This window comes from Diorhabda sublineata, chromosome 5, assembly GCF_026230105.1.
Source record: "Diorhabda sublineata isolate icDioSubl1.1 chromosome 5, icDioSubl1.1, whole genome shotgun sequence".
Taxonomy (NCBI): domain Eukaryota; kingdom Metazoa; phylum Arthropoda; class Insecta; order Coleoptera; family Chrysomelidae; genus Diorhabda; species Diorhabda sublineata.
Genome location: NC_079478.1, coordinates 34,554,380 through 34,575,655, shown reverse-complemented (window position 1 = coordinate 34,575,655; position 21,276 = coordinate 34,554,380). Strand labels below are relative to the sequence as shown.

Sequence of the window (21,276 nt, the reverse complement as noted above, 5' to 3'; positions counted from 1 at the left end):
AAAAGACAAAGAGAATCGAATTTGTCATTTTGAAAGTTATTTTTTAAAATATGAATTTGATTATGAAATTTCATACCTCAATTCTCAATTTTTTTTCAATTATTTTTTACATAAATATATCAAATGTTCATATCTCTATTATTTATTTAAGATATATAATTTCAATCCCCGAGGATGAATAAATTATTATTAGAAAGCTTGTAATATATTTGAAGAATAAATACACTTCGGAATTTCATTGCCACAAGCACAAAATAATCATCTTTACTACCAAATATGGAAAGGATTTCCTCAAATTTTATTATAAGAAAAATTTTGGGCCAAATAGCGCTCAAAAATTTGAAATCGTGGTCCGAAATCAAGCTCAAAATGGCGAGCTAATATAATATAATAATTTTGGAAAAAGAATATTCTTAGATTTTCCGGAATAATATTGAAACCTACGAAATTTCACAATTCGTCATTATCGAGATAATATTGAAACCTACGAAATTTCACAATTCGTCATTATCGAGATAATATTGAAACCTACGAAATTTCACAATTCGTCATTATCGAGATAATATTGAAACCTACGAAATTTCACAATTCGTCATTATCGAGATAATATTGAAACCTACGAAATTTCACAATTCGTCATTATCGAGATAATATTGAAACCTACGAAATTTCACAATTCGTCATTATCGAGATGATATTGAAACCTACGAAATTTCACAATTCGTCATTATCGAGATAATATTGAAACCTACGAAATTTCACAATTCGTCATTATCGAGATAATATTGAAACCTACGAAATTTCACAATTCGTCATTATCGAGATAATATTGAAACCTACGAAATTTCACAATTCGTCATTATCGAGATGATATTGAAACCTACGAAATTTCACAATTCTTCATTATCGAGATAATATTGAAACCTACGAAATTTCACAATTCGTCATTATCGAGATAATATTGAAACCTACGAAATTTCACAATTCGTCATTATCGAGATGATATTGAAACCTACGAAATTTCACAATTCTTCATTATCGAGATAATATTGAAACCTACGAAATTTCACAATTCTTCATTATCGAGATAATATTGAAACCTACGAAATTTCACAATTCGTCATTATCGAGATAATATTGAAACCTACGAAATTTCACAATTCGTCATTATCGAGATAATATTGAAACCTACGAAATTTCACAATTCGTCATTATCGAGATAATATTGAAACCTACGAAATTTCACAATTCGTCATTATCGAGATAATATTGAAACCTACGAAATTTCACAATTCGTCATTATCGAGATAATATTGAAACCTACGAAATTTCACAATTCGTCATTATCGAGATAATATTGAAACCTACGAAATTTCACAATTCGTCATTATCGAGATAATATTGAAACCTACGAAATTTCACAATTCGTCATTATCGAGATAATATTGAAACCTACGAAATTTCACAATTCGTCATTATCGAGATAATATTGAAACCTACGAAATTTCACAATTCGTCACTATCGAGATAATATTGAAACCTACGAAATTTCACAATTCGTCATTATCGAGATAATATTGAAACCTACGAAATTTCACAATTCGTCATTATCGAGATAATATTGAAACCTACGAAATTTCACAATTCGTCATTATCGAGATAATATTGAAACCTACGAAATTTCACAATTCATCATTATCGAGATAATATTGAAACCTACGAAATTTCACAATTCGTCATTATCGAGATAATATTGAAACCTACGAAATTTCACAATTCGTCATTATCGAGATAATATTGAAACCTACGAAATTTCACAATTCTTCATTATCGAGATAATATTGAAACCTACGAAATTTCACAATTCGTCACTATCGAGATAATATTGAAACCTACGAAATTTCACAATTCGTCATTATCGAGATAATATTGAAACCTACGAAATTTCACAATTCGTCATTATCGAGATAATATTGAAACCTACGAAATTTCACAATTCGTCATTATCGAGATAATATTGAAACCTACGAAATTTCACAATTCTTCATTATCGAGATAATATTGAAACCTACGAAATTTCACAATTCGTCACTATCGAGATAATATTGAAACCTACGAAATTTCACAATTCGTCATTATCGAGATAATATTGAAACCTACGAAATTTCACAATTCGTCATTATCGAGATAATATTGAAACCTACGAAATTTCACAATTCGTCATTATCAAGAAAGAGGATTGATTGATTCATCGATATAAGAAGTGATCCCATTCCATGGTTTCGATCTACCCACTCCACGTTACGAATCACCTCTTTCCGTAGATCCCAAGGACTCAATCTGTCTCCTTGGAATTTTTACGAGAAAATGTGAATATAAAAATATTGATTAAACTGAAAATAAAATATGTTTTCCATTAAGAACACCGTGGAGACACAATCACTGAACAAACTGATGAGTTAATCGGCTAGACCTTGTAAATTCAGGAGTCTTAATGGCGGGATTTTTCTTTTAGGTACGCTGTGTATTAGAAAGATGGGCACCAAATGTGTGGAGGAAATAGTCTTAGGATGAAGAAGGTTGACGGTAATCTCTGGCACCTGGTTCATGTTAAAACAGAAGACCTAATGGTGAGCTTTGTCTATTAAAGGGCGCTTGTAAAGTATTATCAACAGAATGAGTATCAAATCTCCGGAGGAAATGTTTTCAGGAAGTTTTAGGATGAAAAAGGTTGACGGTAATCTCTGGCACCTGGTTCATGTTAAAACAGAAGACCTAATGGTGAGCTTTGTCTATTAAAGGGCGCTTGTAAAGTATTATCAACAGAATGAGTATCAAATCTCCGGAGGAAATGTTTTCAGGAAGTTTTAGGATGAAAAAGGTTGACGGTAATCTCTGGCACCTGGTTCATGTTAAAACAGAAGACCTAATGGTGAGCTTTGTCTATTAAAGGGCGCTTGTTAAGTATTATCAGCAGAATGAGTATCAAATCGCTAGAGGAAATCTTTTCAGGAAGTTTTAGGATGAAAAAGGTTGACGGTAATCTCTGGCACCTGGTTCATGTTAAAACAGAAGACCTAATGGTGAGCTTTATCTTTTTAGAGCGCGTGTTAAGTATTATCAGCAGAATGAGTATCAAATCTCTGGAGGAAATCTTTTCAGGAAGTTTTAGGATGAAAAAGGTTGACGGTAATCTCTGGCACCTGGTTCATGTTAATACAGAAGACCTAATGGTGAGCTTTATCTTTTTAGAGCGCGTGTTAAGTATTATCAGCAGAATGAGTATCAAATCTCTGGAGGAAATCTTTTCAGGAAGTTTTAGGATGAAAAAGGTTGACGGTAATCTCTGGCACCTGATTCCTGTTAGAACAGAAGACGTAATGGTGAGCTTTGTCTTTTTAGAGCGCGTGTTAAGTATTATCAGCAGAATGAGTATGAAATCTCTGGAGGAAATCTTTTCAGGAAGTTTTAGGATGAAAAAGGTTGACGGTAATCTCTGGCACCTGGTTCATGTTAATACAGAAGACCTAATGGTGAGCTTTATCTTTTTAGAGCGCGTGTTAAGTATTATCAGCAGAATGAGTATCAAATCTCTGGAGGAAATCTTTTCAGGAAGTTTTAGGATGAAAAAGGTTGACGGTAATCTCTGGCACCTGATTCCTGTTAGAACAGAAGACGTAATGGTGAGCTTTGTCTTTTTAGAGCGCGTGTTAAGTATTATCAGCAGAATGAGTATGAAATCTCTGGAGGAAATCTTTTCAGGAAGTTTTAGGATGAAAAAGGTTGACGGTAATCTCTGGCACCTGATTCCTGTTAGAACAGAAGACGTAATGATGAGCTTTGTCTTTTTAGAGCGCGTGTTAAGTATTATCAGCAGAATGAGTATGAAATCTCTGGAGGAAATCTTTTCAGGAAGTTTTAGGATGAAAAAGGTTGACGGTAATCTCTGGCACCTGGTTCATGTTAATACAGAAGACCTAATGGTGAGCTTTATCTTTTTAGAGCGCGTGTTAAGTATTATCAGCAGAATGAGTATCAAATCTCTGGAGGAAATCTTTTCAGGAAGTTTTAGGATGAAAAAGGTTGACGGTAATCTCTGGCACCTGATTCCTGTTAGAACAGAAGACGTAATGGTGAGCTTTGTCTTTTTAGAGCGCGTGTTAAGTATTATCAGCAGAATGAGTATGAAATCTCTGGAGGAAATCTTTTCAGGAAGTTTTAGGATGAAAAAGGTTGACGGTAATCTCTGGCACCTGATTCCTGTTAGAACAGAAGACGTAATGGTGAGCTTTGTCTTTTTAGAGCGCGTGTTAAGTATTATCAGCAGAATGAGTATGAAATCTCTGGAGGAAATCTTTTCAGGAAGTTTTAGGATGAAAAAGGTTGACGGTAATCTCTGGCACCTGGTTCATGTTAATACAGAAGACCTAATGGTGAGCTTTATCTTTTTAGAGCGCGTGTTAAGTATTATCAGCAGAATGAGTATCAAATCTCTGGAGGAAATCTTTTCAGGAAGTTTTAGGATGAAAAAGGTTGACGGTAATCTCTGGCACCTGATTCCTGTTAGAACAGAAGACGTAATGGTGAGCTTTGTCTTTTTAGAGCGCGTGTTAAGTATTATCAGCAGAATGAGTATGAAATCTCTGGAGGAAATCTTTTCAGGAAGTTTTAGGATGAAAAAGGTTGACGGTAATCTCTGGCACCTGGTTCATGTTAATACAGAAGACCTAATGGTGAGCTTTATCTTTTTAGAGCGCGTGTTAAGTATTATCAGCAGAATGAGTATCAAATCTCTGGAGGAAATCTTTTCAGGAAGTTTTAGGATGAAAAAGGTTGACGGTAATCTCTGGCACCTGATTCCTGTTAGAACAGAAGACGTAATGGTGAGCTTTGTCTTTTTAGAGCGCGTGTTAAGTATTATCAGCAAAATGAGTATGAAATCTCTGGAGGAAATCTTTTCAGGAAGTTTTAGGATGAAAAAGGTTGACGGTAATCTCTGGCACCTGATTCCTGTTAGAACAGAAGACGTAATGGTGAGCTTTGTCTTTTTAGAGCGCGTGTTAAGTATTATCAGCAGAATGAGTATGAAATCTCTGGAGGAAATCTTTTCAGGAAGTTTTAGGATGAAAAAGGTTGACTGTAATCTCTGGCACCTGGTTCATGTTAATACAGAAGACCTAATGGTGAGCTTTATCTTTTTAGAGCGCGTGTTAAGTATTATCAGCAGAATGAGTATCAAATCTCTGGAGGAAATCTTTTCAGGAAGTTTTAGGATGAAAAAGGTTGACGGTAATCTCTGGCACCTGATTCCTGTTAGAACAGAAGACGTAATGGTGAGCTTTATCTTTTTAGAGCGCGTGTTAAGTATTATCAGCAGAATGAGTATCAAATCTCTGGAGGAAATCTTTTCAGGAAGTTTTAGGATGAAAAAGGTTGACGGTAATCTCTGGCACCTGATTCCTGTTAGAACAGAAGACGTAATGGTGAGCTTTGTCTTTTTAGAGCGCGTGTTAAGTATTATCAGCAGAATGAGTATGAAATCTCTGGAGGAAATCTTTTCAGGAAGTTTTAGGATGAAAAAGGTTGACGGTAATCTCTGGCACCTCATTCCTGTTAGAACAGAAGACGTAATGGTGAGCTTTGTCTTTTTAGAGCGCGTGTTAAGTATTATCAGCAGAATGAGTATGAAATCTCTGGAGGAAATCTTTTCAGGAAGTTTTAGGATGAAAAAGGTTGACGGTAATCTCTGGCACCTGGTTCATGTTAATACAGAAGACCTAATGGTGAGCTTTATCTTTTTAGAGCGCGTGTTAAGTATTATCAGCAGAATGAGTATCAAATCTCTGGAGGAAATCTTTTCAGGAAGTTTTAGGATGAAAAAGGTTGACGGTAATCTCTGGCACCTGATTCCTGTTAGAACAGAAGACGTAATGGTGAGCTTTGTCTTTTTAGAGCGCGTGTTAAGTATTATCAGCAGAATGAGTATGAAATCTCTGGAGGAAATCTTTTCAGGAAGTTTTAGGATGAAAAAGGTTGACGGTAATCTCTGGCACCTGGTTCATGTTAATACAGAAGACCTAATGGTGAGCTTTATCTTTTTAGAGCGCGTGTTAAGTATTATCAGCAGAATGAGTATGAAATCTCTGGAGGAAATCTTTTCAGGAAGTTTTAGGATGAAAAAGGTTGACGGTAATCTCTGGCACCTGATTCCTGTTAGAACAGAAGACGTAATGGTGAGCTTTGTCTTTTTAGAGCGCGTGTTAAGTATTATCAGCAGAATGAGTATGAAATCTCTGGAGGAAATCTTTTCAGGAAGTTTTAGGATGAAAAAGGTTGACGGTAATCTCTGGCACCTGGTTCATGTTAATACAGAAGACCTAATGGTGAGCTTTATCTTTTTAGAGCGCGTGTTAAGTATTATCAGCAGAATGAGTATCAAATCTCTGGAGGAAATCTTTTCAGGAAGTTTTAGGATGAAAAAGGTTGACGGTAATCTCTGGCACCTGATTCCTGTTAGAACAGAAGACGTAATGGTGAGCTTTGTCTTTTTAGAGCGCGTGTTAAGTATTATCAGCAGAATGAGTATGAAATCTCTGGAGGAAATCTTTTCAGGAAGTTTTAGGATGAAAAAGGTTGACGGTAATCTCTGGCACCTGATTCCTGTTAGAACAGAAGACGTAATGATGAGCTTTGTCTTTTTAGAGCGCGTGTTAAGTATTATCAGCAGAATGAGTATGAAATCTCTGGAGGAAATCTTTTCAGGAAGTTTTAGGATGAAAAAGGTTGACGGTAATCTCTGGCACCTGGTTCATGTTAATACAGAAGACCTAATGGTGAGCTTTATCTTTTTAGAGCGCGTGTTAAGTATTATCAGCAGAATGAGTATCAAATCTCTGGAGGAAATCTTTTCAGGAAGTTTTAGGATGAAAAAGGTTGACGGTAATCTCTGGCACCTGATTCCTGTTAGAACAGAAGACGTAATGGTGAGCTTTGTCTTTTTAGAGCGCGTGTTAAGTATTATCAGCAGAATGAGTATGAAATCTCTGGAGGAAATCTTTTCAGGAAGTTTTAGGATGAAAAAGGTTGACGGTAATCTCTGGCACCTGATTCCTGTTAGAACAGAAGACGTAATGGTGAGCTTTGTCTTTTTAGAGCGCGTGTTAAGTATTATCAGCAGAATGAGTATGAAATCTCTGGAGGAAATCTTTTCAGGAAGTTTTAGGATGAAAAAGGTTGACGGTAATCTCTGGCACCTGGTTCATGTTAATACAGAAGACCTAATGGTGAGCTTTATCTTTTTAGAGCGCGTGTTAAGTATTATCAGCAGAATGAGTATGAAATCTCTGGAGGAAATCTTTTCAGGAAGTTTTAGGATGAAAAAGGTTGACGGTAATCTCTGGCACCTGATTCCTGTTAGAACAGAAGACGTAATGGTGAGCTTTGTCTTTTTAGAGCGCGTGTTAAGTATTATCAGCAGAATGAGTATGAAATCTCTGGAGGAAATCTTTTCAGGAAGTTTTAGGATGAAAAAGGTTGACGGTAATCTCTGGCACCTGGTTCATGTTAATACAGAAGACCTAATGGTGAGCTTTATCTTTTTAGAGCGCGTGTTAAGTATTATCAGCAGAATGAGTATCAAATCTCTGGAGGAAATCTTTTCAGGAAGTTTTAGGATGAAAAAGGTTGACGGTAATCTCTGGCACCTGATTCCTGTTAGAACAGAAGACGTAATGGTGAGCTTTGTCTTTTTAGAGCGCGTGTTAAGTATTATCAGCAGAATGAGTATGAAATCTCTGGAGGAAATCTTTTCAGGAAGTTTTAGGATGAAAAAGGTTGACGGTAATCTCTGGCACCTGATTTCTGTTAGAACAGAAGACGTAATGGTGAGCTTTGTCTTTTTAGAGCGCGTGTTAAGTATTATCAGCAGAATGAGTATGAAATCTCTGGAGGAAATCTTTTCAGGAAGTTTTAGGATGAAAAAGGTTGACGGTAATCTCTGGCACCTGGTTCATGTTAATACAGAAGACCTAATGGTGAGCTTTATCTTTTTAGAGCGCGTGTTAAGTATTATCAGCAGAATGAGTATCAAATCTCTGGAGGAAATCTTTTCAGGAAGTTTTAGGATGAAAAAGGTTGACGGTAATCTCTGGCACCTGATTCCTGTTAGAACAGAAGACGTAATGGTGAGCTTTGTCTTTTTAGAGCGCGTGTTAAGTATTATCAGCAGAATGAGTATGAAATCTCTGGAGGAAATCTTTTCAGGAAGTTTTAGGATGAAAAAGGTTGACGGTGATCTCTGGCACCTGGTTCATGTTAATACAGAAGACCTAATGGTGAGCTTTATCTTTTTAGAGCGCGTGTTAAGTATTATCAGCAGAATGAGTATCAAATCTCTGGAGGAAATCTTTTCAGGAAGTTTTAGGATGAAAAAGGTTGACGGTAATCTCTGGCACCTGATTCCTGTTAGAACAGAAGACGTAATGGTGAGCTTTGTCTTTTTAGAGCGCGTGTTAAGTATTATCAGCAGAATGAGTATGAAATCTCTGGAGGAAATCTTTTCAGGAAGTTTTAGGATGAAAAAGGTTGACGGTAATCTCTGGCACCTGATTCCTGTTAGAACAGAAGACGTAATGGTGAGCTTTGTCTTTTTAGAGCGCGTGTTAAGTATTATCAGCAGAATGAGTATGAAATCTCTGGAGGAAATCTTTTCAGGAAGTTTTAGGATGAAAAAGGTTGACGGTAATCTCTGGCACCTGGTTCATGTTAAAACAGAAGACCTAATGGTGACCTTTGTCTATTAAAGGGCGCTTGTTAAGTATTATCAGCAGAATGAGTATCAAATTTGAGGAGTTAGTCTTTTCGGGAAGTTTCGGGATATTTTAATTTTCTGTATTCTACATTCTACAAAATTTGGAATGGGTTGCAGGAACTATCGGGATTTGTTACATACAACAAATGTTTCTTTGCACTGACGGGAGTACGTCGATTGTTTTGTCCTATGTAAGAATTTTATTTTTGACAGATCTGATCAGGTGGGACAGTATCTGTTGGAATAATTTTGCAATACTGCTTGTCACTTCTTTGATATAAATATATTATGATCTGATTTATCACTGAAAAATAAATATAATGAGACGTACTGAAGTCTTTCCAATACCAAAAACACCGCCCCATAAGCAGTGTAGAACATTATTATTAGCTCTCCCTATATCTAAAGTTTTGCTATGTGCCATTGTTTCGAATCTATAATTACATTAATCCAAAATTTTCTTAAATGAATGATAATGTCAGATTATTGAACGCCACTAAACACGCATGCGTATCCAATTTATGCAAAAGGTAGTTGGCAGTGGTTAAATTTACAGCAACAGATTTTTAACATCAAAAATTCAGTGGAAAATCAAAATTAATTATAATTCGCACTAAAATGTGGAATAAAGAGAAGTTTTTAAGCATCTAACAATACGAGGGCTATTCAAAAAGCATATACTTTTCTACAAAATTATGAAACAAATTGTAAGACTTAAATATAGATCAGGACTATAAGGTGGATTGAGGAAAACCATCCAATTGCATTTTAGTGGATTTTCAGTATGATATGATACCAAAAACTAATTTTTATATAAGGGTGTAGTGCATTGGATCGTTATATTTTTTTTAATTCATTTCAGCTTAATTTGGTTTTAACATTAGACTTCAACATCTGTTTGATTACCTGTCCCAGAACCATTATAACGCCTATAATCGGTTAATGACCACCAGTGACATGTTATTTGTCAATTTTAAGTTGTTTTTTGAAAATACGCGCTTGTTGGTTGAGGCTAAGGTTTGTGGATTAACCAGGCCTCAGAGTCCGTGGAGAGTGGTGTAAATAGGGCAGTTTTCTCCTCATGTTTCAATGGGAAAAGACATCTTCTTGGAGAACTTCACCATAAAGATGTGTCTCAAATGAAGTGGGGATCGGTTACCAAAAAATGACCATGATTTTGGAAATGAAGTAGAGGTCTCGATGACGCCACTTAATCTACACCACGAATCTACAAGGTTTGAGTATTGTTAATTATTTTTTGGGTGGATATAAATCATTGATAAAGTTCATAATAGAATAATAAGTGGCCAAAAGGCGTTAAGCACGTGGGATTACTGATAGGCGCGTCGTCTCCCACCAAAGGCCTCCCCCATGAAGTAGTGACACTCCGGGTCGTCCTTGATGCCCATAGTATAAAGATAGCGGCTTAGACAATCGCATCTGGCTAGAAATCCAGTAACCAATCGAATTACGCGAGTATTTAAGTAGAGCAGTGGTTTGGTAAAAGAGGCAGAAGGTCCATCTGTATTCCTTAGCTTGTTACATACCAAGTGCTTCTATCCATGTCCGCCGATTCCACCCTGGGTGATAGCAACAGTTTTGGCTACACCAAGTATGGGCTCTAAACCCATTGGTGGATTTGAGGCCCCCTGTCTGGCGAGTGACTCGTTGCCTGGTATCAAAACGAACTGGATATTACAGCCATCACTTACCAGTTCTTGTAGAACTTTCTTGCACTGCTCTTTTTTCTAAATAAACTGTGAATTATCTATTTTTCAAAATAAATACTTTCTATTCGAAAAGAACCGTTAATTTTGAGACTTGCTTATTTTCCCATCAGATGGCAGTTGAGCCATAATCAGAATTTCTACTGCAGTAAGGAAACTATTCTGATGCCAACTCGGTCGATTCCTCGCTCCTCTCTACTGCTATGATTTTAATTTTCCGTTTTAATAATTTATTCCTCACGCATTTCTGGTTATGATTTTATTGAAAAGAATACCGGGGATTTTGTACTCACATAAATACAAACTGTATTCAATATTTCTCATTATCTTCACGTGCTTTTATTTATTATTTAAATTGAATGTTGTGTGCGTGAATTTACAAGCTTGGAGCCATGTTTCGAAACTGGTAAGGTAAATAATTTCTTAATAGTTCCATACAGAAAGTGATACAATATATTTTCGGTGCATTTTCACTCATAATGTGCTAATTTATTAGATTCAAAATCGTTTCTGTTTTACTATAGAGGTCATAATATATAATGAAAACTTTGTTAAAAACTAGTTGAGGAAAACATCATGTGCGAGTTGTCTGTTCTTATATTTTTTGTTGTTTGTTCGAAACTGCAATTGATAGCATCACTGGGAATCATCGGAGCTATGATAAGTACTGCAAAAGCAGCACTAGAAACAAACCTAACCTTACTTCCCACTGTATAAATTGTAGTCTCAAAAACCGAACTCTGGCTTAGATAGATAGAGAAAAAGAAAGAATATTAGCACAAAACACGTACTAAAATCACCAAAATGGATTTCAAGAGAATGAAAACAAACGATAGCAATAAATGGAACAGGACATCTAAACATCTGTAGAAGCCGTACAGATTAAAAACTGAAAGTAATATCCTTCAACCAAAAATCGACGTAATAGAAAAGACTGTTAAGGAAAAGTGCTGAATCACAAGGATCTGCTGGGTTCCTGGACACTGTGAAATGCAAGGAATAGGCTTGCCAAAAGTGGAACTAGGGTAGGGTGACCAAATCATTTTCCTGGTTCCATATATCCATGAAAAATAATAATAATCGCCTCGTAATTATGAATATTTTTTAATAAAAATAAAGACACAAAATGTTGGGTTCTCTTAACAATCACTTCCAATAGATGGAGTGGCTCTATCTCTATCTTGAAGGAAAGGGTATTTCGCACTGCTTCCGGCCTTCCTAATCATTTCCTTTTCCTTCAAAACACAGTCCATTTTATAGCTGTAGAGTATTTGTAAGATTGACTCAAGGGACTCCACTTCCATCTTGTTTCTTTCATCAGTCCATTGTATAGTCACGAAAGAAAAAATTCTTTCTACGTTTGCGTTGTTTGCGATTCCTTTTCTTCATACCACTTTTCAAGGTTTTCTTCAGTGAATTTTTTTAGTATTCCAAACTGATCAAATAGAATGGAATCGCCAATTTCAATTTGCTTATCTTTCAAATAAGCAACTGTATTTTCAAGACTTTCCCATTTTGGCACTTTTTTCAATAACATTCGATCGAAAACTAACAATGGTGAAAATGAAATGTTCCACTTGCTTAAATATTCCATGCAGGTGCCATAAAACTTGTCAACTTCCTCTTTAAAACTTTGTTCAACTGATTGTGATACTTCTGCTTTTTTAAGAACTGATTTAACATTAAAAGGGATGAAATTCTCCTCTTTTCTCCTGGTAACATTGTCCAGGACTACCACTATCTCTATTACACTTTTCGTATTGAACCAATATGTTGTTTGGGGCTTTTTTTTTCATTTAGGAAAAATTCTTTTAAGGGTTCAAACAGCTTGATGACTCGTTCAACTGCTACGTACTCACAAAACTCCTTAAGCCCTCCGGTTCTAACGGTGTATATTTCATCAGATGTCTCATTTGTTAGGGAACTCACCCTCAACAGTTTGGACTGAATTCCTTCAGTAATATCGAAATAATGAACAACGAATGGAAAGATTTTTGCAGCTTTATGGTCGCTGGCATCAGTGGAAATTCCGTAAAAAGCAGACTTTTTGATTACCATCAAGACTTTCCTTAAAACTAAACTTTTTTGGAATAGATGAATCATCAAACGTCACCCTATTAAACTTTATTAGTACAACCACTAGATGTGAAACTTTGGTGATGTTTTACCGTGTGGTAGGTTAATGTAAGTTCGGTATCTTCACTGTGGTACAACGACCTCTCTTGATAAAGTTAGAATAATAGTCACTGAATTTGCACGCACCATTTGGAATTGCGATGAATCACTATTAATAAACAACAATAAAACCGGTATTGGTATTACTTTTACCTGACATTTGACTGCACTAACATAACCTCAATCACTATTGAACAACATTGTCAGTTGTAACGTCACACATTATTATTTTGGCTACTAGGTTAGTGGACGTTGTTAGTTCACTTGATTGACAACAGGTGTAGTGATTGTAGCACCACAGCCAATCAACTGCAGATGTGAGTCAAAAGTAACCAAGCAAAATTGAAATCCGGGACTTTTTTGCGTCCCGGGATAATTTTTCGGGACACCTTATGTTTTTATGATAAACCGGGACGTTTGGTCACTCCAAACTAGGGGGCAGTTATTACCGATAGAACTATTTAAGCAAGCCATTGATATAGGATATTGGGACATTGGTTAAACATGAGTGATTGCAAGATTTTTAAAGCGATTTGGTCAAGGAATAATGAAGGAAAAACAAAAAAGATTCTCGAAGACTATAGAGTCATCACTGAACAATGTACTGATGTCACAAGACTCCAGAAATGGGGACAACTATTGCAAAGAGTGTAACGAAAAAGAAAATATCGAGTATCTGCTTTGCTTTGACGAAAAAACGACGTCAAATGCTGGAGGACGGACTTAGTAGTTTCTCTCGAAAAAATAACAGAATTAGAACTTGGAAAAATGAATCATTCTGTGTTGGAAACGCTTGAAAATAAGGTTTAAATGAAAGATGGGAGGGTACTTAACTAAATTTCCAAATTGTACAAAATAAAGGATAAAACTGTATGTCATTCGAATGATTCACGACTTATATAAGTCGAGATTATCCTTACTAACCTAACCTATATTTTTTGACGATATTTAGCTATTAAATCAATCCATTATTCACTTTTATCAACGTGAACTAGTCTTGAATACTTGTTTAGACGATTGTATATATCACGTTTATTCGTGTGATTTTCTAAAATTAAAAATCAGAATTTACGCACAAAGGAAACTGAAATCCTGAAAATAGTGAGAATGTGGTAAGAACAAAACTGGGTTATTAAAAAAGTTATATCGTTAATGAGTTCGACATATTGTACTAGTTTGCAAAACGTTGTAATATTACAAACAGTTATAGGCAAACATACCAGAAGATCTTGTCATAAAACAAATTTTCTTAAACTTTACGTCTGTCTAGAATGGTAATAGATGGCGTTACGTGTTTGTGATTATAACACGATTCTAACAAATAGATTTTGACAGCAAGACCAATTTGTACAGAGCGGCGTAGTAGTTCTCATGTTGTCCTGGTTTTAAGTGTTGTAAATAGCCATGGCGTGGCGCTGCTATCTGGGTAGGGTAGGGACGAAAATTTTGACATGAACCGTACAACCTAAAGTGTCACGTGCGTTCCAATTCAAAGTCCTTCGTTTGAAGGCTTGTATGTAAGATCGTGGAATGTATTCTTTCATTTACATCTAGTAATTCGTTCCACCTGGTAACGTGGTGTTTTTATTTGCAACGTTCTGTTCAAGATACGTACAAACAAGTACAATGAGATTAAGATCGGGGTTTTCAACGTTTTTTACTTATTTGGTTTGATGAGTAACATAATGTGAGATGTTTGCCGTGTAATTTATACATCAAAATATACAAATGAATTTTGTTTCCGAATTTTTTGATAATAAAACTATTTAATAAATAATTAGTTTTCTTTTTTTTTAATTTTCAGTGCAACCTCTATGAAAACGGTGTTGCTATTGGTTCTTTATGCGCTCCATTATGTATCACAAGAGACATTCACTCCCTGACGTGCCATTCCTTCGAAGCAACTAAAGAAGCGGTTTTCAGTGCCGAATGGCACGACACACGTTTAGGTAATTTTGTCATTTACATCAATTTATTGGTATTAATGAAACAATTGTATTAATAAAAGTGAAGGTCTGCGCTAATTGAAGTATACAGACTAAAAATTGTTGTGTGCATTGTCTGGCGTTAAAACAAGTATCGAATAATGAACGACCGCAACAAACAAAATTATCAACAAAAAATTATGTGATAATGTCCTCGTTTAATGAAAATCTCTCTTGTTCAACTGAAACTTTGATGTTAGGAGACAGAAAAAAGTTGCTGGAGACCAGATTTGGTAAATACGGTGGATGGTCAACCAATTCGAAGTGCGGTTCTTGAATTTTAGACACGGCGACACTGAAATGTGAGACGATGCACCGTCCTTTCGTTTTCTTTAAATACAATTCAAGGTGGTTGATGAACATAATACTATGGCTATTCCCAAAAACGGTCGACATTACTTTCACGACCTATGAAACCGTTTTAGGAAATGTGTCTTCGAACGCGCTATTAGTCCAAAGTAAACAAACAGTCAGGGTATGTTCCATTGATTGATACGCCGATAGCCTTCTATCTTTTTAACCTTAAAATCTTAATCTGTCAATCGTCTAGTACCTCTACCACTAGTTGTCACAGTTTTTAACCGTCCGGAATGATGTAATTTTAATGTTCTAATTTAAATAGACTCAAACGGACAGGATTCATGATTTCAACGAGTTTTAACTACTAGACAAATGAATTTAAAACAAACCAAATCGGAACACGTGAAGTAACTTGACGTAAGTCAAGATGACAGCACAGAATGACATAAGCAGGGCCGTCAACCACTCAGAACGAAAATCTTCAACATCGAATGTTCGTCGTCGATTAAACCAAGGTTACTAGAATAATAGAAGGTTTGTGACACGCGCACACTTTTGTAAACAAACGATCAGCTGCTAGAACACCAGCTACGTCATTATTTTTACATTTTTATTTTGTTTATATTTTTATGTCAAACTGAACCTCACTAACATTATGTTCGAGTTATGAGGATGCGTGTTATCTCTTGCTGATCTGATATTTTCTGATGGCTCGATATCCATTCGAAAGGCGTTATTAAGAATGGAAAGTACGTCGAAACAAGTTTGAAACCACTAAACAAACATTATATCTTATAAATAACTTCAATAAAAAAAATTTATTTTTTCAGTATTTAAATCAGTTCCGAAAAATATCCAATCCATCCATTGGTTCGACAATGGTCTAGTGAGATATCCCTCGGAAAAAGAATTCCTACAAACTATAAGAACTATAGTGAAGAACAAGTTTAATTTAACCTTAGCTTACGATACAGCCATTAGATTGTCCAGACTCAAGCCCACTTACGAGGAAAAAAATAAAATGAAGAGAAGAAAGGAAATGGACAACTTGTGGATGCTGCTACAAGATAATGAGTATCTTCTTTCGGCTTTATTTGCGGAAAAGGACGTTTTTCCTCAACTTTTAGGTACTGTCCGTATCATAAAATGATTTTTTTTTATTTTTAAAAATTTCCAGAAGTGCTATAGGGCTAAATATGGGCGTGTGGGCTTCTCCCTCAAACGTCATTAGCTCAGCTCCCTTCCAGTAGAATATTCAGCCTCCAGGCCGAAAGTGGATGCCTCTGAACTGGATCTCATGCTTCCATCCAGAAAACATCTCTTTCTCCAATCCTTCCTACATCGAAGTTTGCTTGTGCGCACGTCTCAAGAGATGCCTTCGTAGAATAGCTTGGTTCACAAGCATTTACTAGCCCTTGTATTTGGGCTCCGATGTCTTGGTTACTGCCTCTTCCGTGAAAGCCCATTGCTGAGGTAGACATTCTGCTCCACTGAATCCACTACTCGGTAGGTCGTCTCTACTTCCCGGTTTTTCCATTCCATTACAGTTTTCCCTTTCTCGTAAGGTATTCTCATTTGAGAGGCTGTTTTCGTTTTTATTTTTTCTCTATCCATGGTTGTTTCCACAAATAGCTAAGAAAAATGTTAGAGCTAAGCGTGTTAGAGCAAGATCTGTTTTCAGTGGGGTACGACCTAGTGCCCTTACCATTCAGCCGTCGCCACGATGTCTTTTAACTTAGCCTCGGGACATCTCGGTCTAGATCAGATACATTTTGTGTGAACAGAGTCACCACGAGAAGGATGTAATCGATATCAGATATCCCCAATCGTATTTAGAGTATCTAGCTGTCTTGGTGGATGCGCAAAGTTCTTTCCGAATATAACGCTGGGATGATCCTCTTTCCATTCAGATTTATCCCGATTAAAAAGATTTCGAGAAGCCCAAATCGGTGGATAGGGAGATGCGGATCGATAGAACGGCCAGCACGATCTCCTGATCTGACGCCATGTCTGACCAATTCTAATAAAGAATACAATCCCATCACACGGCTCACTATCAAATCTATTTGTCAGTGTTCGGATATCAATTCACTGATGTTTTTAGACAGTTAATCAGATGGATTGATGCTATCAGTTTGACAGGTTGTTTTATCTGTCTATTGTTTTATAAGTTTTAAAAATTATTTAATTAATTGTCTATGATTAGTTCTCATGAGCATGATAGGTTACTGAGGCTTGCAGTTTTTATACTTTTTGGTATTTCAACATAAAAATAGCTGATAGTTATTGAACTTTAGTGCGTAATTCGTTCGATAACAATCATTAAACATCTACAATGTATTAAACAACAATAACGCACGAAAAAAGTAATAGAAATCGGTTTTTGGAGGTTATGTACATTCGAAATTTCCACTGAAAAACCAGTTCTGGGATGCTCAATCAGCTGATAACTGATCTATCTGATCCAAGGTCATAGTTTCCGAAAAGCTCTAAATACTCTGTTGCTTGGAACATTTGACAATTTGTAATCAATACGCAATCATGTATCGTAATTTTAGGTACTTGCGGTCCTTATTATGCTGTAGAATATCTAGAACCGATACCAGCGATGTCGTCATTTTTAACGGCTAGCGACAGTATGGAAAACTGGGGAAAACGCTTAAAACTCGGCGTTTTGATACTGGATCTTTTAGAAAAACTAGAAACGAAATTTCGCGAGCCCTTTCACTTGTGCGATCTTAAGATCGAACATTTCGGTTTGATTAAGAATCAAAACGCACTCAAGTTCATCGATTTAGACGGGGTACTACCGAAATCCGTCGTCAATTCTATTATCAGAGATGTTGATTATTGTAAAAGTGATAATGACTGTGATTTTATTGATTGCCGTTCGAGATGCGAAACAGGAAACAAATGTAGTAACTATGTGACTAATGACAATTTGCAAATTGTTTGCGAAAAGATATTTTTAGGTAAGCATTTTTATTAATATTAATTATTTGTTTATTCCATTTTATATCGTCATATCTCTATAACGTAACTTGTGACGCTTAACTTCGTAACTCTTCTGTAACTATACATATCCCCCCCCCCACTTGCGAATATTCGTTCCCTCTCGGCTGTGCGTTAGTGATGTTTGAACGAAATTGAAATTAACGTTAAGAGTGTCGTCATATCTGTACTATTCAGAAATGGCGAGTACCTTCAACTAAATTTAGGTTATGAACTTAGTCGTTTTTTCGCGATGATTCTTACACGAGGTATGACAAGCAATGACTGATATTTAAACCACACTTTCGGTAACTCTGAAACAATGAAACTTCTAATGTAGTGCCTAACCTGCTCCAACTATACAAATTTTTTTCACTTGGTCGATTCAGCGACTGAAATTTACTCGTAAAGTGTGTGGTAATGATTGTTTGAGTCGTTCACTAGGTTTTCGTTGGCATAAAATGTTCAAAGAGGGTTATGCAAGCGTGAAAGATAGTAGACCGGTCGAAGTGCATACTAACACGCGCGTACGCACCCCAAACCGCCAATATCGTCGATCAACGGTTCGAATGATAGCAAACCAACTAATTAGGAACGTCTGGTAGGTTTGTAGCTACCACTCCGACCTACTCATTTAAAAATACGTTATACGTACATCTTATTTTATGACTTTTTCATCGTTCGACTGTTTCCCTGACAACTATCTCAATAAAACAATGTTCCTTCGCCCCCCGATTGTTCTATGGAATCTCAAATTTTTTTTTTGCTTTTTTTATAACCTTCCATATGCAATTAATATAACCCTGCCGAATATTCCTTGTAGCACGTCTCAGATATAACCGACATACCTACGTTTCTCTCCTTATTCTTTAATTTAATCGAAGTTTGTCGTGTTATAATCGCCATCCTCGTTTCGACACACGCTAGTACTAAATTCAACATTTTGCGATGAGGAAAATGGGTTCACAATAACTTTTAGCTTCCAGGAAGATTCTAGCACTTCTATTAGTCAGATATATCACTTTCCACCCCAAAATTAGAAATTTTGTAAAGGGAACGCATTTTAAATCGATTCAGAATATATAACAGACATCAAGAATAGCTACAACAGCGTTGTAAAAGATGATTTTTTTAATATTTACAAAAAAATCCAATAAATTAGTGATTTATCATGATTTATTTGAATTCTGACAAGTCTATTTTCAAATCATCCAAATGTCTTATGAAAGAATTCCAAAGCAAATTACGATTACGATTTGACGGAAGAGTTAAAGAATCCAAGGAAAAGTTACATAAATATTATCCTGATAGTGCTCTATACCATGAAGACAATGGCCTGAGCGTGAGCTACAAGGCCCCACTTTGGAGTTAATCTTTTGGAGAAGTAGGATATGATTCCTAACCAACCGACTGGAAAACATTATGGAGTTTTCCCAGTCGGTCGTCCCTCCGATTTAGCGTAGCTACTACTACATAGCACCAAGGATTCTTGGCTTTAACTGGACCTCAGAGTTTGAAGCTCTAGATGGAGGAAGGTTAGAGATCGAAGCAACCTTAGGATCCGAGGCTGTTAAACGTCCCGGCAATTTCCTAGAAACCCATGCTTTGGCGATAATGGGTTCTGTGATCCCTGTTTGGTCGAAGCCCTCGGAGAGAAGAAGAGGTTTTGTGATGGTACCTGCCTTTGCAGAGCACTTGCAAATTTGATAGATTAGAGATCAGATACGATGGCACGATTGCGTCCGCCTTGGATTAAGCTCATAAAAATGAACTGTCCTTAGCACCGTAGGCGTTGGACCACCTCTTCAACGTCAAGGTCAAAAGGCTACTTAAGGGGATTCTGAAAGGTTTTAACCGTCTTAATTGGGTGGACAAGGGGATGATCCAGTTAAAGAACATTTTTTTTAAAATTATCTTGAAGAGTTAGGGAAAAAGTTGTACATTATAAACAATTAAGTTGGAATCTGTGGAGCCGTTAGTGGTATTCATACTGAACACACTGTTTAAACCACCACCACACCAACACTCACAATTCCACTGTCTGACGCGCGTTTCGATAACCAAGTTATCGTCTTCAGAGATACTGTTTACAGTTTATCTTCAGTCAGTCAATATTTAGGGAAAAAGTTGTACATTATAAACAATTAAGTTGGCATTTGTGAAACCGTTGGTAATATGAATACTGTTTACACTACCACCACACCAACACTCACAATTACACTGTCTGGCGCGAGTTTTTTAGTTTCCCTTCTGTCTCTGAAGACGATAAATTGATTATCGAAACGCGCGTCAGAAGGTCTAACTGTGAGTGTTGGTGTAGTGGTAGTTTAAACTGTCTGTTCATTATAAACAATTGTTTACCAAAATAATAGAAACTGATAGTTTGATGAATTATTAAATAATTGTTATTAAATTTAACAACAATTACAGGAAATCCCACAATCAAGAACGGAAACTTGAAGCTAACAAAAAGACGGAATTGTAATTATTTGTGAACATAGCGTTGGTAAAATCGAAAGGAGTATTACAAAACTGAATATATCCACTAAAAAAACAATATTTGCAATAATAATTATAGTTATTAAGTGAAGTAATAAAAAATAAAAGCACCGCCCCCAAAAAAAAAATTATAGATAAGATTTTGTTTGTAGGATGGAGAATGTCAAATACGGTATTAGTTCCTGGACTTTTGATGTCCCAGCACACGCCTTCCGAGCTAGCATCCCTTCTCAGGCAATGCGCTAACCCAGAAAGTGAGGAAGGTAAACCGAGAACGGCACCGGATATCGAAACGAAGAAGAGGCTCTACAACGCACTTTCAGAAATAGAGCAGACCGTTAACGGGGATTTTTTCTTATAGATTTGTTACATTTGATATATAGATTTGTGAGTTATATAATAAATATTGTTAAATTATTATTTTCATAACATTTAAACAATTTAAAGTAATATTTTTGGACTGCGTAGTCCATTTATCGAGGAAGATTGTATAACATCACCTTACAACAAATTGGAGAGGAGCGTGAATGAAAAAAATTGTAAAAACGTGTATAATAACTAATTCCCTTTGAAGGACCCTTGTTGGTTAAGTGTAAATAATTTAAAGTATGACACAATTCGCTATGTCTTTCTCCCACAACCTTTACCCAAGTTGTAGGAGCAAAGAAACTCGCTTTATATTTCTGTAATTCAATGCCTCCATTATGATGTTTACTTTATATTGCTTCTTTTACTATAGTTGTAATTGAAGAAGTGTTCTTCATTCTGTCAGTTGACACCGTTCCAAATA

General features: G+C 36.1%; 1 protein-coding gene across 1 annotated transcript; it reads left to right on the top strand.

The window, feature by feature from the left end:
• The first annotated feature begins 10,669 nt into the window (after nt 1-10,669).
• On the top strand, nt 10,670-20,906 carry LOC130444525 (divergent protein kinase domain 1C). Its single transcript, XM_056779709.1, has 5 exons — nt 10,670-10,942; nt 14,516-14,660; nt 15,827-16,123; nt 17,555-17,968; nt 20,639-20,906. Exons 1-5 carry the CDS (start codon nt 10,790-10,792, stop codon nt 20,845-20,847), a joined length of 1,218 nt encoding a protein of 405 aa, XP_056635687.1. The 5' UTR covers nt 10,670-10,789; the 3' UTR covers nt 20,848-20,906.
• The last annotated feature ends 370 nt before the right edge of the window (nt 20,907-21,276 follow it).

What these genes read in the sequence shown, in the direction of transcription:
- LOC130444525 (XM_056779709.1), top strand. Translation starts at nt 10,790, where the DNA reads ATGATTTTATTGAAAAGAATACCGGGGATTTTGTACTCACATAAATAC. An exon ending in GGAGCCATGTTTCGAAACTG is followed by an intron (nt 10,943 to 14,515) that starts GTAAGGTAAATA and finishes TTTAATTTTCAG; the next exon opens with TGCAACCTCTATGAAAACGG. An exon ending in ATGGCACGACACACGTTTAG is followed by an intron (nt 14,661 to 15,826) that starts GTAATTTTGTCA and finishes TTATTTTTTCAG; the next exon opens with TATTTAAATCAGTTCCGAAA.